Source organism: Numenius arquata, chromosome 8, assembly GCF_964106895.1.
Source record: "Numenius arquata chromosome 8, bNumArq3.hap1.1, whole genome shotgun sequence".
Classification (NCBI taxonomy): domain Eukaryota; kingdom Metazoa; phylum Chordata; class Aves; order Charadriiformes; family Scolopacidae; genus Numenius; species Numenius arquata.
In genome coordinates this window covers 44,646,023-44,669,861 of record NC_133583.1, presented here as the reverse complement: position 1 = coordinate 44,669,861, position 23,839 = coordinate 44,646,023, and the positions used below count along the sequence as shown (strand labels likewise).

The 23,839-nt window shown below is 38.4% G+C and overlaps 1 protein-coding gene across 1 annotated transcript; it reads left to right on the top strand.

The window, feature by feature from the left end:
* On the top strand, positions 1 to 23,789 carry LRRC8B (leucine rich repeat containing 8 VRAC subunit B). Its single transcript, XM_074152026.1, has 5 exons — positions 1 to 151; positions 15,281 to 15,335; positions 16,697 to 16,796; positions 17,481 to 19,639; positions 20,676 to 23,789. Exons 4-5 carry the CDS (start codon positions 17,507 to 17,509, stop codon positions 20,946 to 20,948), a joined length of 2,406 nt encoding a protein of 801 aa, XP_074008127.1. The 5' UTR covers positions 1 to 151; positions 15,281 to 15,335; positions 16,697 to 16,796; positions 17,481 to 17,506; the 3' UTR covers positions 20,949 to 23,789.
* The last annotated feature ends 50 nt before the right edge of the window (positions 23,790 to 23,839 follow it).

Genomic DNA, 23,839 nt, shown 5'->3' with positions numbered 1-23,839 from the left:
GGGGTAGAGGGGGCGGATCCGAGAAGTGCCGGTTGGAGCCGGTGCTTCGCGCCGCGCTGCCGGTTCGCCCGGCGGACTGAGGGAGCTGTGCGGGCGGGCGGCGCGCCTGGTCGAGGCCGGGCCTAGGCGGGGGGAAAGGCGGCGAGGGCAGGTAAGCGAGGGGGCGGCCGCCGCCGCTGACAGGTGCCCCGCGCAGTGGGGAGGGAGCGGGGCTTTCCCCCAGGGTGGCCCTCATTTTCCCCGCTTGCCTGAGGGGGCCGAGGTGCCCTTCACCGCCTGAGGGAGGAGGGTCTTGTCGGCCCCCCGGTGGCCCGGTGAGCCTGGGCGGCGGTCTCCCCTTCCTTCGGCGGCGACTTGCGCCTCACCTGCCTGCCTCCCCGCAGGCCGGCTGGGGCCGGGGGGTGGTGGAGGGACCGGGGCCCCGGTACCGGAGGGAGTCCGTGCTGCCCCTGGGGCCTGGCGTTCTCCCCGCTCCCGTGCGGGTGGGGCTAGGAAGAAAAAAGAAAAACCAAACAACCCCAAACCGTTTGCTGATTTGCGTAAGCGATATTTACACGTGTCCTCAAGCGACCCGGGGCGCCGCAGGTCGCCCTGGGGCTTCCTTCCTCTCCCCCAGGCTCTCGGCGCGGCCGGGCGGCAGCCGCCACCTCCCGGCCCCAGGTGCGGCGGCGGCGGCACCTGCCCCGCAGCAAACGGCAGGCGGGTGCCAAGTCCCAACTTCTCCGAAGGGGAGAGAAGACTCAGAGCCGGTGCCGAGGCCTGACGGTACCCTGTGTGAAACAAGAAGCGACGCTTCTCCTCCTCTTTGTCGTTCTCTGCCTTTTCTCAGTGTTTCCCTCGCATTTCTCATCCCCAGCCCAGGCAGTGCTCTCCTAGCGAGGGGTTTCTTGCACGGTCTCTTTCACTTGCCATCCTAGCCCAGGTGTTTTGGTGACCTAAGGCTGCTTTGTGACAGTCTGTTCTGTAGTGAAACTGAGGCAGCTTCCTGGCTTCAGTCAAGAATTTGTGGGTGGCAAATACTGCAATTAACCAGTTCTGTAGGAGTGGTTAAAGCGGACTTCCCTAAAGCGTAATTTTACATGAAGGTTGTCGTTAATTATGCTGATCAGGTAAACTGTTTGAATTGGCACCTAGTGTGGCCCTTTAAAACAATACCTTTCAGGTAGTGGTAGAACGAGCTAGGGGGTTATGTGATCACTTGCAGTTTCAAGTATTGAAGCTACTTGTTCTGCTGACTCCCAGCTTTCCTTATCTGTTTGCTGAAGTGATAAGGTAAGGCCTCAATTATTTCCTGCGGTCTCAGAATTCTTCCTTGTGTACTTTCCTAGCAGAGAGGGCAAAAGATCAGGGCTTATTGACCTGTCTTGATTTAGCTCTTCAACTTTAAAGGGGGGGAAGCCCACAGGGCTGAAGTATTGAAATTTTATAGTATATCATTCATAGAATTTATTGTGTATTGTCTATGTACGTTGCGTGTGTTTTCTTTACTCTGTAACTCAGCTGACTGCCTGGGGAACAGAAGAGTTACCTGAAGTAATGCTTTTCTTCAGTATCTGGTGCTGAGCAGGGCAAGGGATGTGAAATGAGAGCAGAAAGGAGGAGGACAGTAGTAGAGAACCAATAGTTAGGATAAGGTACAAGTTTTCTTAAGGGTTTTCCCCAGTGTTTAAAACATTCTGTTGTAGCTAGATAACAAAATGTTTATCAGAGTTTTCACAGGGTTTTGCATTAGCACATATTTTTATGCTCTAATGAATTTTGCATTAGCGTAACGTAACTGAGTTTCAACCTCAGCAGGATTCATGTAACTTTTAGAAATTTGTGCTATTAACATGCTTCCCTTGCACTCTTGAGAGAACAAAGTTGCTGGTCTGATTCTTTTTTTTTTTTTTTTTTCTTTTTCAGGAAAATAGGATTCTTATGGGGAGAAAAAAAAATAGCCTTTTTTTTCTTGCAAGATACCAGTACAGCTGCTCTTTGAAATTGATGAAAGTGTGTTGAGTAAATTTTAGAGAGGGACCAACAATGCTAAAGAAACATCCATCAGTATTTCAGCACTGTAAAATGAACTTTGTGGAGCAGTATGTCACTGCCAAAGAAGTATTTTTATAATGGGTTCTGAAGGGGGGGCAGAGGGGGAAATCTTGTGTTCCTTTGGCTGCTGCTGTGCCTGCTCTGCCTGACGTGCTAGAGGTAACACAAGAGACTCTGGCACTGGTAATATTACTTCAGCTTATAATACCTACTGCTAAAGCCAGAAAGCTTTACTCAGGTGGGATTAGAAATGGATATTTTATGTGACCAAGGGAATAAGGTGTGGTTTATACAGGTCTCTCTGTTGCCTATCTAAATGTTTCACAGTGCTATCTGTATTCTGTGCGCTATCCATGGGCTGTGTTTGTCCTTTCTGTAGGCATCCTTATAACAGCTGTTGTCTTGCAACTAGTGTTATGCTGCCAGTTGCTCTTGCAGTTACTCCTTTTGAAGATAAGTGAGAAGTCTGTGGTGTGGTTATGAAGATATTGGGTTCAGATACCATGGGTAGCCAAGTAGAAGGACAAGGAATATAAAGTGGAATTAATACTCTAATATTTAAATATGCTGTCACTTCAATCTTTAAGTGGTATAGATTATATGTTGGTTTAGCAACATACATCTTTTATTAATTTGCTAATAATTAACTAATAAGTGATATGCCTTATTCTTCCTAACCAGCGACAAGCTATGGTATGCCTTGTCTAATACATTTTCGTACCCTGTATGGAGTGAGTTCAGAGCCACACATCACGAACTGGTAACTGTGCTTTGTGGTAGCTGGTAAATGTAGCTGAGAGGCTGTGGCCTGCGTTTTATTAACCCTGCCACCACCATGTGGGCAGTCAGCCTCATTAATGTCAGAAAGCACGTTGTGAATCATGTGGTCTTAAGTTATTAATAACTAAACTGCTTATTTGTATGAACTATCTTGTGTGTATATTCCAATTAGAGTTTTACCGTACTTGGTAAGCGGGCTTCAGTTTATTGTAGTTATGCTTAGGTTTGCAGATTCTTTTCCCCAAGAGTTGTTAGTGTGCTATGAACTAGTTCTGGATTTAATTTCTAGCTAGTTAAAATCAAATTGTAATTCAATATTGAACTAAAGTTTCATAATACTTATGAATAGTTTCTCCAGTTAGCTGGTTTAAACTTACCAATATGAAAAGACTATACTTTCTAGTGTTGTAGTACATTGGAAAGTAGGCAGATGATGCAGCTCTCAAGCAAGCTGTTGGAAATGCAGTTCGGGGTATAGTGCTCGCACACCCTCCTCTGATGTACACCCAAGAGGATTCTAGGGCCTTTCAGCAATCGGAAGGGAATTGTGGAGAAAACTCATAATGAAGTATCTTCAACTTAATTCTCATTCATGCCATTCTGTTTCAAAATACCATCTTCACACACCCTGAATTAAATTATGTGAGTGCATTTCTACCAAAAGTGCTCAACTTCTCAATATGTTCTCATACTGTACACTGGAATGTAATTTTTTTATACTGAAACTGATAATGTAGTTGTTTGTGAGACACTGAAGGGATTAAAAATGCCAGTAAGGGATCCAGCGATACCAATAAAGAATATGGTAGTAACAGAGTCTGGTTTTGTTGCTGCTAATTGTTAGTAGGCTTAAGACCTTGTTCTAAACACTATTTGTTTGTTTGGGAGATACTAGATTGAGTTGTGTTTTAGTTTAATATGGAAACAAAGTTTTAGTTTTGTGGCACAGCAGCTACAGAACTATAGTCATGTAGTTTACTCAGGCTTAATTAAAGGGATGTTGATTTTAAAGCTCTCACTCAAAACTCCATGAAATATAATCTCTAATTTCCCAGACATTATTGTCTTAGTTTTCTGGGGAAAATATTGGTATTCTATGAGCAGTTCAGGTTGTCAAATATTTATTCAGGTATTTTCTGGTAGCTAAAGGTCATCTGCATGCAAATGTAAAGATCTACTGAACTGGAATTAAAGTGTAAATTTAGACTCTAATGCTGAAGTATTTATCCTGTAAACTAATTTTTCCATCTGAATGAATGCAAAATCTTGATGTGCATTTGTTGTGTAATCCAAAATATTTGAAGAAGGGAGGGCATTTGAAAAGTTTTAACTAAAAACTGTCTGTTTCTACGTGTGTTTAAATTATTAACAAGATAAACTATCACTTCTAACTTGGGCCAATGGAAGTGTGAAAATGATTATTACTTTGCCAGTGCCTTTGCAGTACAGGAAAACTGTTTTCTAAGTAAACATTTTCTTATTAAACTTTAATGTTGTTTAAATACTAACTTTGCAATAACACTGACTCAAAGTCAGGAAAGCGCTAAACCGTTGCTTAATTGAAGTGAGACGGGATATGTCAATACTCAGGTGCTTTACTGGACTGGAGTTGTTAAAAGTAGGGTCTGCTTTGCTTCAAACTGTTATTCAGTTCCTTACAAATATGGGGCTGGAGGTTTTTTACTTTAAAGTTCTTAATTGATTCAGGTGATGATAAAACCTTGACTCTTGTTTTTGAAGTTATTAAACTTGGCTTCATGCCAAAAAGTGTTTTTCTTGTAGTTCCATCTGAAAAAGATTGCCAGTAGTTAGGTCTCCTCAGACAGCCTACTCAAAAAGGAAATTTTGCACAGTAGAAGGCTATGTTGCACGGCATACATGGGCTCAATAAAAGTATAAAGCGTGACCATAGGTGCTAAGCTAACTTTGTGTTTGTTCAGGAAACAAAGCAGGATTGCTGTAGGTTTACTGTAGCTTTCAAGTCTGCTCACTTGTACGTGGTTCTGAAACTTAGCATTGTTCTAGGAGATGCTTCTGATAAGCCGAACAGTGCTTTTAGCTCTTGTGATCGTATGGGCAGCTCTCAAACTGTGGAGCTGTGTTTAGGCATTAGTATGTAGTTTGTACATACTGTATTACACAGTGTGTGCAATGTGAAATTTTTCCTTCAGTCCTTTCATTGTATTAAAAGAAGATGAAGTTGGGTGCTTTGCCTAATTAATAAATACATAATGTAGAGCAATACAAACAGGAAGATACTGAAGAGATTGAGGTGAGCGTGCGGCCAGCATGCTCCCTGCCAGAGGATTAGTTAAATCTATTCCATTTCAGGTGAGTTTTTGTTTGAATGCAGAGTTTCACTAGTTTGTTGTTTTGTTTTTTTTTTTAACTTTGGGGTGGGGAGATTCTTTAAAAAAATAACAAGATGGGTTTCAGGAGAGTTTGCATACAGAAAGTGTGTCTGATGTAAATCAGGTGTAAATTGGAAACTTACCTATTCTCATTATTTTATTTTGGATGTTTAGTCCGAATATCTAGAATCAAATGTTTCAACTTGTCAGGCTGACTTTCAAGAGTAACTGTCTTTCCTGTTAAACAAGCTGAAAAGCTGCTGCTTCTGAGAAGAGATATGAGCCACTGCTCAAAATCCGAATCAGCTTTCCAATGTCAGAACTAAGAGTGAGATCAGATGTGTTTCTGTATTGCTGCCCTGATAATTATACTTTCCTAGATGTAGTTAAATTCTTCTCTGTGGTCTGTGGAAGTAATAATATTCCCTTCTGGAAAGTTTTTCATGAAACTTATGCAGAATCAGGAAAACTTAAAACCAAAACGTTTTTTTGACTGTTCTGAAATCTTGTAGCATGGTAATAATTATGTTGCAGAGACAGAATCTATTTGGTATGTATTTTTGATTTGTGACATCACTTGATGTTTCTGTTTGTTCTTAACGTCTTTTATGCTGATAGGACACTGTTTGGTCTTGGCAGTGTATAAATATTGAAAAAATGTCAGTTTCCTTTTTAAGCCAGATGTTGTAATTTTAACTTATTGTACTAGATAACTGTTCATATTTTAGAAACATCAGAACAATTCTAGCTAGAATAATGAGTGTAAATAAAAATTCATATATCTGAGATTAAGCAAAGGTGGGAACTGTCTGACTGCTATTAGGAAAAGTAATAGCACGTGTGTTTCCAACTCTCGGAACCTAATAGAACCTGTAGTACCTAATAGAACCTGTAGTACAATCCAGAATGCCTCTCTGATTACTTAGTAAGAAGTTAAGTGTTCTTACTGTATAATGTTCCTCAGTTAAATGCTTTATGAAGAATGGGAGAAACATTACCACGATTTTACAGTTGAGTAACTGAGAGAAATAAAATGACTTGCATAGAGCTATTCAGCTGTTGGAGGTAAACATCCCTATTAACTGGGTTGGGTATGATTATTGTGTTGGAAAGCAGTGTTTGAGCTAGGAAAATAATGTAGAATGGAGGTTCTGACTCTGAAAACATTAGATTTCAATACTCTGTTTAAAACTAGCAGAATTTCCTATGGTATGAAGAATGTTGGCCCCTTCCATCTTTGCCTAAATGCAGTGCTGTTGAGTTCCTTATAGAACCTTTATCTAGAAGTATCAAATCAGAATATGAACATGCTTTGGTTAATACATCAGTACGGATGGTATTACATTACCATATAATGAATTATGTTGGTAGCTTAGTTATAGCAGCATGATATCCTGTGGCCTACAAAATTGACCCAAATGCTTACTTGACTTCGTAAGTAGGATTTGTAGTCCACTCTGTGGTCTGCTGTGACAGCAGTGCTCCTGGTGGTACTTGAGAAATTAATTCAGAGCTAGTTCAGGTGTGTGGACATACTCCAAGGCTCCTCCTTCTGAGAATACTTCTTTATTTCAGAGTTGTTTCCACTGAGGTTACAGGAGTTGTCTTGGCTGTTTCAAGGGTCTCTGACGTTTATGACTTTATAGAAAAGTACACTGAAAATGGAGGAACATGTATGAGCAATTCCCTGCCTTTTCCCAAGGAAAGATGGTCTTTTTTTAAATAATCATAACTGGTTTACACTACTGGCTCTCTTGTACTTTTACTGCTCTTGAAGACAAACTATACTATAATTAAAGAATCTGCTAGTAGAGAAACCTTGTAGTATTTATGCTGTGAATATTCTCCAGTGTTATCTTCCTCTGCTTTGCTTTCTGGTGTCCTGAGCATAACAGCACAATGAATGGACGTCGTGAGTATCTGTTTGGTTTCTGGTAACTAAGGGGATAAAAATTAATTTTCTATTGTAGTACTTATCTTGGTATGCAGAATTAAATAGATACCACTGAGGCTTCCTTTAGAATGCTGGAGGGTTACAGCTGATACCATTGTCTTATGGTTATGTATTCATATTTCTCAGCATGAGAAAGACCAAAGAATGTGGTTACAAGAATAAAAAGGCATTATAAGTAAGCTTGAAAATCTGATTTCATGCAGTTGGAAGGTGTCTGACTCTGTGTTAGCTACTTTAGTACTGGGATGAAGGACTCGGTGTACTGTTGTGTAAGATGGTTTCTGGGAGAGCTATAAAAGGTACAGAATGCCACAGATATCAGTCTCAGTCTAGACCTTTTGAGATTTCTTTTGGTGTAATCTTCCTTTCTTAGGAAAGAATGGACGAAAAACCCAGGAGACTTTTCATACTTAATGCTCCAAACTCGTTCTAAGATTTCTTTGGAATTCGGAAGTAAGGACTGTTTGTAGTATTGGTATAATATTTCTGTCTTCAGGGTCGCCATACTGATTTTAAAAACTAATTAGGGGCTGGGGGAACAACAAAGGAGGCCTGTTCTTCTAGGTACCATTTAAGAGTGTAATCTGTGCCACTTTTCTGATACTGTCCATGGACCTTTGGGCTGGAATGTTTGACAGCATGGCATGCCTGCAGTCATCTCTGGAGAGAGTTGTCTCCTCCCACGCTGGTTTGAATAAGTATTAGTTGAGCACAGATGGACTATGTACTTCCGTCCTGAGATGGCAGATGCATTTCCCATGCTGTTCTATCTCCTCCTCTCCACCCCCAGTTATATTCTCATTCCTCTTTTTCTTATGCTAGAAAGCCTGCTTCCTCTAGTCTACTTAAGAGTCACCATTTCTCTGGGCATTGTTAGTCTTGCAGTTCTGATTCTGGTTTTGTTGGCTTTTTCTAAATAGGATTATAATGCTCTCTAGGCATCCATGTCAGGTTTGGAGATGGATGGTGCACTTGTCTGCTACAAGTGGTTTCTTGGGCATTAGCGGAGGAGAGCCTTTGCTGCTCTGAGGGCTACATTATTGGTGGCATGTTCCTCCTACAATGGATTAGTCCAGGTAGGGTTTTCCCTCTCTTTTTTTGGTTGCTTCCAACCAATGACTCAAAAGGTAGAGTAAAAAAGCTGCTGCTTGCGCAATTTAACATTTTTCACATGTTCCTATTGCTGTAGTCCCTGTAAATGTTAAATCTTATTTTTATCTAATCTACCTTTTCTTTGTTCAGCATGGCCTACAACCTGCCTCCTTTTCTGTGAATTGCTTGTAATTTTTATGAAATTACCAGCTTTGTCTTAGCTGATATAGCATGGAGTCACTCTGGAAATTGTTTTCTGTAACCTAGATTCAGTCTCTTACACTCAACTTGTTTAGAAAACCATTTAATTTATCAAAGAAATGCACTTACTTTGTCTGGCAAGCTCTGTTTAATTTTTACTTCTATAATTTGAGTGCCATATTTTTTGAAAGGAAAAAAGCTAATAGATTTGTAAAGGAACTTGTTTGTTTCTTTAAATATATATGAAGTTCATGATTATATGTTTGTGTCTGTGATAGCATGAGCCACTCCAGGGTGATATTGATGATTTGAGTACATCGCTGTGAGTGATGTAGCCTAGTATCTCAGTGCTCTTGCAATCCTATTCACAAATCCATTAACGTTTAATGAAAAAAGGTAGGTTTGTCTACGAGGAGGTAACTGATACATGCTTTGAATGTGCTTGGCTTCAAATTTACTTGTGGAAAAAAAAAGTCACTTGTACTGCTTGGGTGCTGATTCTCCTTGTTGGACCTATTTCCCCTTTTTCAGACTTAACATGAATTGTCTTTCTGTTGCATTAAATTGTGTACTTCATTATGGGCTATCTAATGCCAAGCTTAAAAATCCATTTCTTTGGGCTCTTAGAAGTGTGTAGATACTTTAGAAGTAGTAGGAATGCATGCCCTCTTGCTACTTTTTATTCAGTGCTAAAGTTTTTGTTTACTTGGAAGTGTTACAGGGCCAAAAAAAGGGGAAAAGGAGGCTGGCAGAAGATAGTGCTTCACTTGAAATACTAACCTCTTTGTGTTGAAAATGAATGTGATCAGACTGTATGGTGCCACTTAACAGATATTTGGGACTTGTTCTTTGTTTCAGTTTTTTTGCGCTCCTATTTTTATTTCATGAGAATATTAGAAGTGACCTTCTGGAAGACAATCTGTATGGTTTGTGATTTGCACCAAGAGGTGCTAGTCCATGATGATCTCAGTAAAAAAGGTACTTAGGCTCTGTACAGTATCATTTTAAAATGCTTTTTATTGGATTTGACACTATAAAGAAAGAGGATAGTATAGGTAATCTTGCATCCCTTTAGAAGCTGGGAACACGAGTTGTGCAGCATCAAATGAGCCTTCAATCCTTGTGCAGCACACTGGGCAGACCCTGCCTGTAGAAAGGGTTACCTCATTTTGATCATTTGAGCTATTACAGAGTTTTCTTACAAGAAAACAACTCTGTGCATCGTTTCTACTGCCAGCCAGGAAGGAGGTTCCCAGGAGAAGTTCTTCCTGCAGTTATTGATAAAGACAAGGACATGCAGGTGGTATAATTGCTGGTACCAAGTGGGAGCTGCCTGCAGACTTCTCTGCTGTGAGCTGGCTAAATTTATCCTGTGGCCAAGAGATCTGTGCCGCACAAGCCTGGGCCTGTTAACTAGCCAGAGTGGATCACTAACAGTGTGCCGTGATCTTCAGTCAGAACTAACAGTTTGTTACACTCTTTTTAAAAGCCTCATGGAACTCTTTCAGGTTATTTTATTTTTTTTTTAATCTGTTGATGGGTTTTGCTATGTTTCTTTAGGAATTGCCAAGCAGCCTTGTAATAGCAGAGCTGTTTTTCAGTAGGTAATACCAATGTGGAGTTTTGGCAGTCTTTTTCTTTTTAGAATTTCCTTTTTAAGGGGGGGATATGTGAAATATACAACTATTTGAAGAAATATAAATTAATGGAGCAAATAAAAAAATCTTTCTGAAAAGAGTGTTTGAGTCTCTGGTGAGAATACAAATTAAATAAGTTAAATTATTAGTTAAATATTAGAATGAAACAAAACATTTCTCTAAGTGAATTTACTTTTTGGATTCTTTGTATAACCAATACAAAGAACTCTCTTCTAAACACGTGCTTGTTTTGTTATTTATTGTAATCGGTATTTTAGATGCTAATACATCTCTTAAGTTCAAGTTAATATGTTTATATTAAAAAGAATTAAAGGGATGAGAACACAAGCTGAATGTAAATCCACAGTCTGGCAAAGCTACTATAGCTTGGCTGTAAGTTTATCTTAATGTGTCCGCAAGGAAAGAGGAGACCATAGCACTATAATACTTGTCTGTGTAGTTAAAGTCCTTCCTCTGTCATACTTCTGTCATCACCTGATATAACCTTAACTTATGTTTTCTTTAAAAATGCAACTCTGAGTTTGAAAATAGCACTGGGACACTAAGGCTGTACAAACTATCGCTTACTAGAAATGTTCAGGTTTGATTCAGAGTCTGGATTCTGCTTTGTTTGGCCCAGATCTTAGACAGCACCATGACTATGAACGAAGTGGTATTTGCTCAGAATGTAGACACCTTTCTTTCAGAGAGATCAGTCGCGTTGATGCAATTATGTGCAAAACAAAGCTGGTCTACCTTTAATTTTACTTCAGTTTCTTTACCATTGGACTGCTTGCTTGTCTCTTTGAAACATGCTTGTTCAGGAACCTAAGTTTGTACCTATTGAGCAGGTTTTTTTTTGCGTAAACTACTTGTCTACTGTCTATTTGGTCTTAAACTTGAGTTTAAACTGAGTGTTTGTCTTGCTAGTACAAGTCTTTCTAGGAGCATAGGTTGTGACCTTCTGTTTCAGTTAGAACACAGACTTTAGCACCTTGTACTGAGCTTGAGGAGAGGGCTGGGGAAAGTGCTGTTACCAAAGTATGTATGTCTGAATATGAATTTGTGTTTAAAATTGCTCTCCAGGCTAGACTAGTATGAAATAAAAAGTACATTTAACATACCTCTTAAATACATGTCCTGTATTACAACTTCATTGCAAAGTTTAACTCTCAAAAAAGTTGACTTGGTTTCTCCCTCTCATCCACTATAGAGAATTAGGCTCAGGTAACTTCATACACTCGGGTAGACCTTGCTGATGTGATTCATTATTGCGTGGCCTACAGGTATGTAATTCTAGCTACCTATGCAACCAGAATGTCTGAAGATGATCCATCTCCCTAGTGAGTCTTTGACCAGTGACATATTTTTCTATCAAAGATTAGTTCTTTACTGGCCTTCATGAATAGAGAAAAGACTTAATACTTGCATGTTGATGGCATTTAATGAGAAGTTAAAACGTCTCAAGGAAGACAATGGTCTTTTCTGGAGTGCTGCAGACATAGGTTGGAAATGCATAATGTAGTGTATCTAATTCTGTACAGCCAGATTTGAAGAATAAGTCCTGTGCTTGTAAAGCAAATCAAATTGGAGTAAAGCTTATTTTCCATTTAGATTAGACTGCAAGATAAAGTATTTCTCTTGCATTAAAGAGAAAGGAAGTAATAGAATAAAGATGGGTATTCTGAGTTTATGTGAAGCTGCCTTTAAGATGTTTCTTTTTCACCTAATCTAAGGCCTTTTGTGTTCAACCTAGGAGTGTTCAAGCTTTTGGGTAGTTGAGAAAACTATTTAAAATATACTTGCTATGTTGTACTCTTTTTCTCAGCTTGCTGAAGGTATGGTAGTGGTAGAGCTGGGTAGTAGTTGCTTAATTTTGCAGGACTTTTTCAGTTTGTGTTGTGCAGTTAACTCTGAAGCAGTAGTAGAGAAGAGCAACCCATGTAAAGTAAAAATGTCAGTGTGGCCTAACTTACTAAATTTTGAACTAAAAATATATTTACAATTTCTTTCCCCAGGAACTATCGGACTACCTAGTTTTATGTAAGCAGCCTTCTCCAGAGAGCAAGGGCTGCTTCTTAAACAGCATAAGACTTTGCTAATACTCTTCGACATCTTATGTTCAGCAGGACTGTCTTGAGAGCAGGAGCATTTAAGAAAGGCAAGGCCTCTAGTTAATCCAGGCACAGATGGTTGAGATCGTCTGGAGTTGTAATTACAGTCTTTGTTTGGAAGAACTTTGGCTGTTTGAACAGTTGATGTAGAAAACTTGAACAATGTTAGTGTAGTCTTGAACATCCTGTGCTTGAGGAATGTGCTGGTTATTGTAGAGTGTGGAAACGTCTTCGGGTTTATTTTAAACACAAAAGGATAATCACTTATACGTGTTTAATTATCACCTGTGACCTTCTTCAGAAGGAACTGGAAAGAAGCTTTCTCTAATCTTGTTTGCATGTTGTTCTGCATTCAGTGGAATACAGATCCAAAAATACAAACCCCACTGAAAAGATCCTATAACTGAATCTGCTGCAAGTGGTCCGTGTGCAGATTGACCATATATCAAATGTAGTGCTTGAATTGAGTAGTCTATTCCTTGTCAGTAGGAGGCTTAAAAAAGGAAGAGGCAGTCATCTGAACAGATCTGTTAAGAGCATGTATGCCATTATCGTTCTTTATGAAGCCAGACCTGCCCAGCTTTTTGTTGTTTAGGGAGCGCTTGGGAAAGGACATGGTAGCATGCCAATAGAAGGAGATGTTTTAGCCAGGAAAGATGTGGTTTGGGTGAAAGAGAAAAAGTGATACACTAGTTAGAAGCTAAGTTGCTACTGTAGTTCTGGAATCACTTTTTATAGAAAATTGATAAAATGGACACATTTGCTTAATATGTCAGCATTTCGTGTCAGCGTGATCCTAAAGAGATTGGCTGAAAACTTGATGGCTGCATTTCTCTGAGGGGAAGGGAGAGAAGGTAAGATAGAGGGGCCACCGGAATACATGTCAAGGTATGCTTTAGCTGTATAAATCTATTTTAATTTAGTGTGTCAGAAACACCAGTTGAATACTTAAACAATCAACAAAGCCAGCATAGCCTTGAAAATAAAACAAAGCCTCCTGTCAGGTATTGGCTTTTTGTAGCCCGTTACCATTTGGGGAGGACAAGCAAGGCACTTTCCTTGCTGCAGAGCCATCCCTAACTAAATGTGCCTAAAATTCTGTAAGCAGTGACCAAATGACACACTAATGCAGTGTTAAGTAATCTTTTGGCAGCAAGGGAGGGTGAGGTGGGGTGTCTGATGCTTATAGATAATATTTTTCAAAATGATAGGCTTTTATTCATATTCTGGATATGTTTTTATTGATCAGATTTATAAGTCTTGAAGTAACTAAAAATTGCACTAGATATTAGTTATCTTTAATACTTCATTTTTCTGGCCTGCATCCCAGTACTGCTCTGGGGTAACTCTCCTGAAGTCATCCTTTAGCCTGGGGCTAAACTTCTGTCTCATCTTCTAAGAAAGGTTGCCAATTAAATTAGGCCACTTTGAAAAGCTTTTATGGCTTTGATATGGGTTGAAAGCTGCTGGAGATGAGATTTATCAAACCCATTACAGTTCAGCATTATTCCATTTGATTAGTCACTCCTGGCACATGGATAGGATTTGAAAGAAAACTGTCTTTGGCAAAATTATCATTAATAATTCATGTGTTTATATTACACTTGTATGTCCTGTGTACTTCTCTGATAGGAAACTTTCTTTCATATACATAGAATTGTAATGAATATGGATGCTTCATGGAAGGTCTCGAAAAGTAGTCATTAACAAGACCAGAGTTCAAGAGGTCGAGTATTTAAATACTTAATATTGTGACATTTGCTTTCTTCTGGAAAGAGTTCTAAAACCACAGCAAGATTGTAGCCTTTTTCTTTTGTTTTTCTGAGATATGTGGTAGGGACTAACAACTTTGCAGTTCAAAGCAGGGAGGTGAGAAAGCATTTCATAGAAACAGACCTTAAAAGATCACATGGGCTGGTGTCGCTTTGAGTTCTCAATCTGTATAATGTTTGAACGTTATGGCGTTGCTTGAAGAAGGTGTATTGGGTTATGAATATTCTCAAGTGTACCGGTATTTTTTAATACAATTGGCTTAGGTTCCATTTTCTGTCTTTAACTTAGAGAAGATACTTTATCAAACAGTGTTAACTGTTACTATACTCTGAATTCGGTCTCTTATATTCAACAAGAGCCTTGCTTATTGCCCCAAAGAAGTCTGTTACCAGGATATAAAGTACGAAGTACATACATGCATTATTAAATTGTGTTACTTGTAGGTTTTTCTAATAAGCATTGAGTTATATAAAACAACTTCTTAAAATGTTAGTATCTGCCCAAGACCCTGATGATGTTTGTCAGGAAAAAAATTGCTCCCATCTGCATGCTAATTAGACTTTTCACACTATTTTAAACTCTCAGTGAGTTCGGTGATTGTTTTGACTATTCAAATGTTTTTCTTTGTTAAAAAAATATATTATTTATACCTTTTGCTCTTCCTTTATTGAATCATTCAACATATTTATCTCTTAGTGTGTTCTTTACAACTTTAACAGGGGTCTTAAGTCTTTCATTTTTGTAACAAACTTGAAGTAAGAAGAATTGACTCGTTTAAATTCTGGGTTGGAAATGAAAGAAATACTTTTGATTTTTCTGCGTACATTCAAATCAAGCATGTTTGGCTTTAGTGGAGACATGATTCAGGTATTCTTTGCAGAATGAAAGCCTTAGTTTGGATGGGTTTAGTGCCTTTTTGTGCTTTTACACCTACAAATTTATATTCAAACCTCAAAGAATGACAGCAAAAACTCATTTTGAAGGTATTTACAGATGTGTTTTTTGCAAGTTGAGCTGGAGTGATTGAAGAATTGGCTATTTCCTGGCTACGGTTAGAGCATCTCAGCTGCAGGACTAATTTTACATAAATGCAAAAACTGTTGAGCTTAAATGGCTTTCAGTGCTTAGAAAGGGGACAATAATAAGGGCCATTGCTTTGTCTCTTCTTTAGGAAAAGCAACTTTCAGGTGGTGATGAAGTAAATTTCATGGGAGTGGCATCTTGCACTCATTAAACGCTGGACCTTTAAAACACTGCTGTGGAAGGAGTAATGAGCTGTTGTTCTAATACTTGTTAGAGTTCAAATATTTCATGATCTGATGGAAAATTTATTTTTCTCTCCAGGAGTGTATTGTAACCATCCTGTCCTTCTACAGCTGCTTTCCCTTGAGTGGGTCTGGTAAGTTTCTACATTCTATTAAAAGTGGCCTTGTCAATGCAAGAAGGGTTAACTTATTTTCAGCCATTCTTCTCCCTTCAAATGTGAATGTGGAGTAAGAATAAGGCTCTGCCTTAGTTCAGGTGTTGTCTTTTCATAACAGCTTGTCAGTTTTGCTTGGAAATGCCCAGGACCAATATATTATGAATATGAGCCAGCATGGCCAAGACAACCAGTAGCATCCTGGTTTGTGTCAGAAATAGTGTGGCCAGCAGGACTAGGGAAGTGATTGACCCCCTGTACTTGGCACTGGTGAGGCTGCACCTCGAATACTGTGTCCAGTTTTGGGCGCCTCACTACAAAAAAAGACATTGAGATGCTGGAGTGTGTCCAGAGAAGGGCAATGAAGCTGGTGAGGGGTCTGGAGAAACAAGTCTTATGAGGAGCAGCTGGTGGAACTGGTGTTGTTTAGCCTGGAGAAAAGGAGACTGAGGGGAGACATTATCACTCTCAACAACTACCTGAAAGGAGGCTGTAGTGAGGCAGGGGTCAGTCTATTCTCCCAAGTAACAGGCGATAGGACATGAGGAAATGGCCCCAAGTTGCACCAGGGGAGGTTTAGATGGGATATTAGGAAAAATTTCCTCACTTAAGTGGTTGTCGAGCATTGGAACAGGCTGCGCAGGGAAGTGGTTGAGTCACCATCCCTGGAGGTGTTTAAAAGATGAGTAGATGTGGTGGGGGACATGGTTTAGTGGTGGACTTGGCAGTGCTAGGTTAACTGTTGGCCTCCATGATCTTAAAGGTCTTTTCCAACCTAATGATTCTGTGAATAAGAAAAATACAGAACGTCCCTATTGCTTTATATCTGTACTGCTTAACAAACTTTACAGTAAGTTTTGTCCAAAGCTGGTAGTGTCTGTGGTATTGCTGTGGACACTGGATAGTTTATTGATTATTTTTTTTTTTCAGGATGCAAAATATGAGCCTCTCTGTTTTTGAGAAACTTGCATTTCTGCTAAACCTTGGCATATCAAATTTATGACTGAATTCTACTTCTTGAAGTCTTGCATGTTGCATATTTTATTTTTACGTAGTTCTTTAGCAAAAAAAAAAAAATTACTTCCCTACTGAAATGGGTCTAGGTGTGGGCAATTTCCTGTTTTTTCTGTTGATGTGACTACATGAAACTTTGACTTCACATTCTACATGATTATATCTGAGTTATGTTCTGTTTCATTTCATGTAGCTGAAGCAATGCAAAGATTAATGGATCCTGATGTCCGCAATAAGGCAGCAGTTCTAATGAAAGCTGAAATGTTTGCTCTTTATTTAGATGAAGCTATTAAAAATAAAGTATATTCAATGTTTTCTCCATCCAGAATGAAGACAGATGTAAAGATGGCATGTCCAAGGAATTTTAAAAGGTGTAGACCACCTGACTGAGCAATGCTGTGAATTTTATTCTCTTTAATTAGTAAAGTAAGTGTGAATCAAACCTAAGATGCTGGGGGTTAAGTGTGCCATTTTTTGTATACATGACGATAGCAAATTTTGTTAACTTCATTGTCATTCTGTCAGTATGCTTAATTCTCTTGATGGGAGAAGATGGGGAATTATGTATAGGAATATGTAATGCAAAACTGCTCTTTTGAGAATTTTTGTATATTCTTTATTCTTTAGTTGGGTAGAATGCTTTAATCTAGTAGAAAATTCTAAATTACAGGACCCCATCATGTGAATATATTGCTCTGATTTTTGGAATTCTTGAATGAGAAATCCCTTTTGCTATGTAAGTTTTAGGACAGTGGTGGAGGATTGTTAGTAACATATCACACATGTCTTTAACCTATACCTGCTTGTTGCTTCTACTTGAACAGTACCCAAATGTTCAGTCAAAATATACTTTCTCCTAATCTCTGATGCTAGGTTCATTCTTCATTTAAATTTTTGCATTCCAAGTAACTTCGCTTAAAATAAATAAGATGATGCTTAGGGTTAGGTGCCAGGAGTTCTTGGATCCTTTTTCTATGCTCTGGATTCTAGGCCAAATGTTACACATTTAAAACTGTGAAAACAGTAATAAGCATCAAGTGTTTAATGGTGGGATAAATTGTTTTTAACAATTCTCTAAGGATGTCTTTTTTTTTTTTTCCCCTCTACCAGCTGCTGTTCTCTCACAGGTGAAAGTCATGATCACACTAACAGAACTCAAATTCTTAGCAGATGCCCAGTCATCATACCACATCCTAAAACCATGGTGGGATGTCTTCTGGTATTACCTCACCATGATAATGCTGCTAGTTGCTGTGCTCGCTGGGGCTCTCCAGCTTACTCAAACCAGAGTATTGTGTTGTCTTCCTTGCAAGCTAGAATTTGACAATCATTGTGCCGTGCCTTGGGATTTAATTAAAGCCAACCTTAACATGTCGGCTAGTTCTACAGCACAGATAATCATCCCGCTTAAAATCCAGAATGATCTCCATCGGCAGCAGTATTCCTATATCGATGCAGTATGTTATGAGAGACAGCTTCACTGGTTTGCCAAATTTTTTCCGTACCTAGTGCTTCTGCATACCTTTATTTTTGCAGCTTGCAGTAATTTCTGGCTTTACTATCCTAGTACAAGCTCCAGGCTTGAGCACTTTGTAGCCATTCTTCAGAAGTGTTTTGATTCTCCATGGACAACGCGTGCCCTCTCAGAAACAGTTGCCGAGCAGTCTGTGAGGAAGTTGCCAATAGCCAAATCAAAAGCAGTCATTTCATCACCTGGGAGTTCACTAGATATAGGGGCCAGCAGACAGTCCCTGCCATATTCACAACCTGGCTTGGAAACAACTGGAAGAGAAAATTCTTCAAGTGTTCTTGACAAAAAAGAAGGGGAACAAGCTAAAGCTATATTTGAAAAAGTGAAGAAATTCAGAGTACACGTGGAAGAGAAGGATGTCATATATACAGTGTACATGAAACAGATTATAGTGAAAGTCATTGTATTTGTAATAATATTAATTTATGTCCCCTACTACTTATCATTTATTACACTTGAAATTGATTGTGCAGTTAACGTTCAAGCCTTTACAGGCTACAAAAGGTACCAGTGTGTTTATTCGCTAGCAGAAATTTTTAAAGTTTTGGCTTCATTTTATGTTGTTTTAGTGATCTTCTATGGCTTAACTTGTACTTACAGTTTGTGGTGGATGTTAAGAAGTTCACTTAAGCAATATTCTTTTGAGAAGTTGAGAGAGAAAAGTAATTACAGTGATATACCTGATGTAAAGAACGACTTTGCATTTATTCTCCACTTGGCAGATCAGTATGATCCTCTTTATTCCCAGCGATTCTCAATATTCCTGTCTGATTTGAGTGAAAACAAACTGAAACAGATAAATCTTAACAATGAATGGTCAGTGGAAAAACTGAAAAATAAACTAGTAAGAAATTCCCAAGACAAGATTGAACTTCACCTTTTCATGTTAAGTGGTCTTCCAGACAGTATCTTTGAACTGACAGAAATAGAAGTCCTAAGCCTGGAACTTATTCCTGAAGCCAAACTTCCTTCAGCTGTGACCCAGCTAGTCAATCTCAAAGAACTCAATGTTTATCATTCGTCACTAGCGATGGATTATCCAGCAGTCAGCTTTTTAGAAGAAAATCTGAAAACATTGCGCCTGAAATCTAGTGAGATGGGAAGAATTCCGTTTTGGGTCTTTCATCTAAAAAACCTACAAGAATTGTGCTTAACAGGATATTTTGTGCTAGATCATCACAACTCCATATACAATGAAAGCTTTCAGGGGCTAAAAAATCTGAGATCAATTCGCTTAAAAAACAACCTTTCCCGTATACCTCAAGTGGTTACAGATCTGCCTTCTTTACAACACTTAACTATCAACAATGAGGGAAATAAACTCATAGTGCTAAATAACCTGAAGAAGCTGGTAAACCTGAGAACCTTGGAATTAATCTGCTGTGATTTAGAGCGCATTCCCCATTCCATCTTTACCCTAAACAATTTGCATGAAATAGACCTGAAAGAAAACAATCTCAGAACAGTGGAAGAGATAATTAGTTTTCAACATCTTAAGAACCTTTCTTGCTTAAAATTGTGGCACAACATTATTTCATATGTCCCAGTGCAGATTGGAGCATTATCAAACCTGGAACAATTGTATCTAAATTATAATAATATTAAAAATGTTCCATTGCAGCTATTTCTTTGTAAAAAATTACATTATTTGGATCTTAGCTACAATAAACTAACCTCCATCCCTGAAGACATTGGTTATCTGACCAATCTGCAGTACTTGGCTTTGACAAAAAACCATGTAAGTAGAACTTTGAATTACTACTTTAAAAAAAAATAATCAAATGTTGACTTAACCTTCCATTTCTTCTGCAACAGCCTCTGGTTCAAAATGCTTTTGTGGTGTTCACGGTTAAAGTAAACTTGGTAAAGCTGAAAAAAGGGGTGGTGCTTGTTTAATTGCTAAAACCTTAGTGTTCTCAAAGCCTGTGTAATACCGAGTACGATCCTGGTTTGTAGGAGCTTAAGGGCTCTGATCCAGAGATAGTGTACGTTAGGATGGCTGCAGAAATGTATCTTCCCTTTCCCTGCAGCTGTCTATCCTATGTAGGATTCTCATGGAAGTGAACAGTGTTAAATTTTTACCTTAAAATGTCAAATAGAAAGCTGTAGTGAATCAAGAGCTAGTTGATGAGCAGCTCAGCTGTCTGATTGGGAAGAGGGAAATAATTATAGCTAGTAACCTCATTAGCAGTGCTCAACTGTCTGACTTGTTACTGTGGGGTCCAGCCTTGTGACTTCTTTGGAGGTTTATAATTGTTTTTCCCGGTGAGGCTGGTTTTGTATGTTTTATGTCACTAGCGTGGACCAGGGCTAAGTTGCTACTGTATTGCACAGATAACTGCTTCTACAGGTTTTGCAACACAGGAGCTGCTAACTTCTCTCCACAGAATCTGTGTTTGTTCTTCATTAAGTGATTCTTAGGAGACAATAGCCTATTTATCTCTCCTGCCACCTGCACATGCACACGTTTGTACGTGCTTGTGCACATGCATGCATGTATATGCTCCCCCTGCCATGCTTATGTCTTGACTTGTAACAGTAGCTAAGCATCTTCACAACAAAACAAGTACATAAAACCATTGTAGTGTCTGTTCCCTAGCACTTTTCGCATAGTGATAGAAGCGTTACAATTTTCCCTTTCCTTATCCTTCCATAAATTAAGAGGGGTTTTTTTTATCCTGAAATAAAACTGGGAGATGTCAAAACATGCAGCTGCATATAGGCTAACAAGTTTTAATGTACATAATTTTTGTTCTTTTCTTTCCTTTTTCTAGATTGAAATGCTGCCTGAGGGATTATTTCAGTGCAAAAAGCTGCAATTTCTTCTTCTGGGAAATAACAGTCTAATGAATTTGTCCCCTTGTGTGGGTCAGCTACTGAATCTTGTTCAATTAGAGCTCATTGGAAACTATCTTGAATCACTTCCTGCTGAACTGGAAGAATGTCAGTTCTTAAAGCGGAATAGTCTAATTGTAGAAGAAAGGTTGTTAAAAACACTTCCACTTCGCGTAAGAGAGCGTCTGCAGACGTGCTCAGATAAGTGCTAAGTTTAAAATGAAACTCTGCATCATTGCATTTTATAAGCCTTTTGCTTAATATCTCTCTAAAGATCCGTATAGGTGTAGAGAAGTGAGGGAGAGAGAACAGTTTAGAAATCAGTCATAAACTTAAATGCATTGAACTGGATTGTATTGGAAAAGAAAAATTTACTTAGATCAGCCTTTAACAGGTAATTGTATGTTTGAAAAATCTGAAATATGAATTGTTGGTCGGATTCTACTGGTTAATTCAGTTAAATGTTTATGATAGTATTGAACTGGAAGAGTTGATTGCCTTGCTATAGTGAGAGTGTATATACTTTTTTCCTATGGGAATTTTTTCTGTTGATAGTGATAATTTTAAACAGTTTCATCTCCTGCCATATGAGATCTAAGAACTGTCTGGAATTAGTTTCTAAATATGACCTCTTCACTAATTTAGAATATGTTAAATTAAGAGTTTAAACTATTTGAGCAGTTCTATTGCATGGGGTATACTGAAAGTAATTTTTCAACATACCTTAATTTTTAAAGCTTTTGAGAAGTGCTGAGCATTAATTCTCTAATTGTGGAAGATACCGTTTGACTCTTGCTATTAAAACCAATTGGACAATAATACCTGAAACCAGTTTCGGTATTTTGTATTAAAAATAGTAAATACAAAATTATTTGCTGTCCAGAAGTTGGGAGGAATCAGAAGAATCTGGAGTAACTGTTGTGTGCATGTGCTAAACAATAAGTCTTACAGTACTGATCTTCATAGATAACGATGGCCAATGGAACTTTATATAGTTGCAAAGTTGTCTTCTGTTATGTTGTGAGCATCCCGGGTGTTATTGTGGTGTATGTTGCTGTTTAACACTTTTTATAACTTCTCATTACAGACTGCCTCAGTGCTTCTTCTCCACACCCAGTTACTGTATTTTGGTGGCTGGGGGGAGGATGAAGGTTTGTATTAGATAGGGACAGAAAGACACAGTTAAAACAGACCAAATAATCACACAGCATATAAGCACTTAGGAGGGAAAAAACCAGGAAGCAATTAGGAGGGGAAAAACCAGCTTTGAAGCTTTGCCTCTTCTAGGGATGTAATAATTTCATAAGTTATAGTGGTGGAATGAGCTCTTATGCCATCCTTAACACTTGCAAAACTGGATGGAAATAAAATGGTTCCTGACTTCATTCTTCTGCTGTGCGCTGTTTTATTGTATTTGAAGTCTTAACTCTCATGATGATTATCATGTTCACTAAAAACGTAAGTTGTACCCCTGGGGGAAAAAAGCATGCTTTCCAAAAACATATTTGAAACATTTTGGTATTATATGAAAAGTTTTCAAAACCAATCTCAATTATGGTTAAATAGATGAGATAAACTGTGCTCTTAATCACGTTTTGTTCATCAAGTGTGCTAACTTTACATTCCAGTGTGTAATAGCAAATCATCACTGATAGACCAGTTTTAGTACTGGACTACTTTTAGTCATCTCTTGCTCCTGTTCCAGTCATGCTTTTGTGGAGAGTAAGGTTTGTTTTGAATGAAAATCCCAAAACCAAGTCTGATCAAGATGGAAGTAGGAGATGTCTCTGCAGTAGCAGTGCAAAAGGTGCATCTTTATTGACTGTACTGATGGCATTCCGAAGACCTCTGTAGTTAGAGCACCTTTCTCAGGGAACCAAGATATGGTATAACTATTACTTTTTATGTAGTTCTAGAAATTTTTAGTGTAAACTGATTACTTGTGTTTATGTGCAGACCAGTGCTGCTGGAACAGTCTTTCGTAGTGTCTGTAGATAGCTCTTCCAAACTCCACTTTCAACTAACTTTGAGTTGTATAATAGTTCTATAGGAAATAACACGTTTCATAAACAGAGATAGTTGTGGCAGATCTGATTAAACCAGAGTACATTGATTTGCACCCCTGTGGCAAGAGTTTTGTTAATAATTGCAATAGGTCTGTGTCAGGACTGTGTTACTTAACATTGAAGAATACGTTATGCCAGAATTTGACATGCAAGACTTGCAGTCTAGTAATTTTTAAAAGGTTAAGCAAGCATTTTCTTTAAAGCTTTTTTCTAAATTGGAAAGCTGTATTGAAAAAGTTAAATAAGCAAGTAACTGGCTTGGCCAATAACTTCAACTTTTTAGCAGTGCATCTGTCCTTTTCCATAATCAACAAAACTGATGGAGGCGAACAATGATCTTAAACGCACATTTTTATAGTAGTTCTGTCAGAGTGAAATAAAAGAAATAACTTGGAGAAAGGTACTTCATTTCTAAAATGTGTAACCTCAAATGAGTTGAGGAAACACTAAGAAATGCATAAAAATATAAATACTGTTTTACTGGTTAAATGGGTTACATTTTTTTCCAGGCTTTAATATTTTTTCACTCTTCACCCCCTCAAGAAGGCTGGATTTTTTCACTGTATATTTATAGTTCATAAAACACCCAGACAAAAGCCAGGAAGTTTAAACGCTAGTATCTCTAGCCTTGTTTTCAAACCACAGTGTGCCTTTACTATCTATTTTGTACCGTGAAACCCAATCCTAGTGCTTAGAGTTGAGGGTGGAGACAAATATAACTGAATTTTTTGAATTCACTTCAGCCATGACCTTAATATTCAATATTTCTTCAAAATGAGGGGATTTTCAGGGAATCAATATATGAATCCACTGTCATAAACTTTGTACAATAGGTGTTGTTGGCATCTATTCTTTGTATTAATCGCTTCCAATCAAAAAAGGCTTTTCGACTTGTTTCAATGTTGTATTGTGTTTAAGAACTTTTGTATTGTGACCTTCCGTACCGTGAACATTTTTTTGAAAAATTAAATTTTTTTTTTGCATTACAATTCTATGAACTCTTCTTTATTTTCCATATGAGATGCTGCCTTTAATGC

Coding starts and splice junctions, on each gene's coding strand:
- LRRC8B (XM_074152026.1), top strand. CDS start 17,507: ATGATCACACTAACAGAACTCAAATTCTTAGCAGATGCCCAGTCATCA. Junction 19,640..20,675: donor TGGCTTTGACAAAAAACCAT/GTAAGTAGAACT, acceptor TCCTTTTTCTAG/ATTGAAATGCTGCCTGAGGG.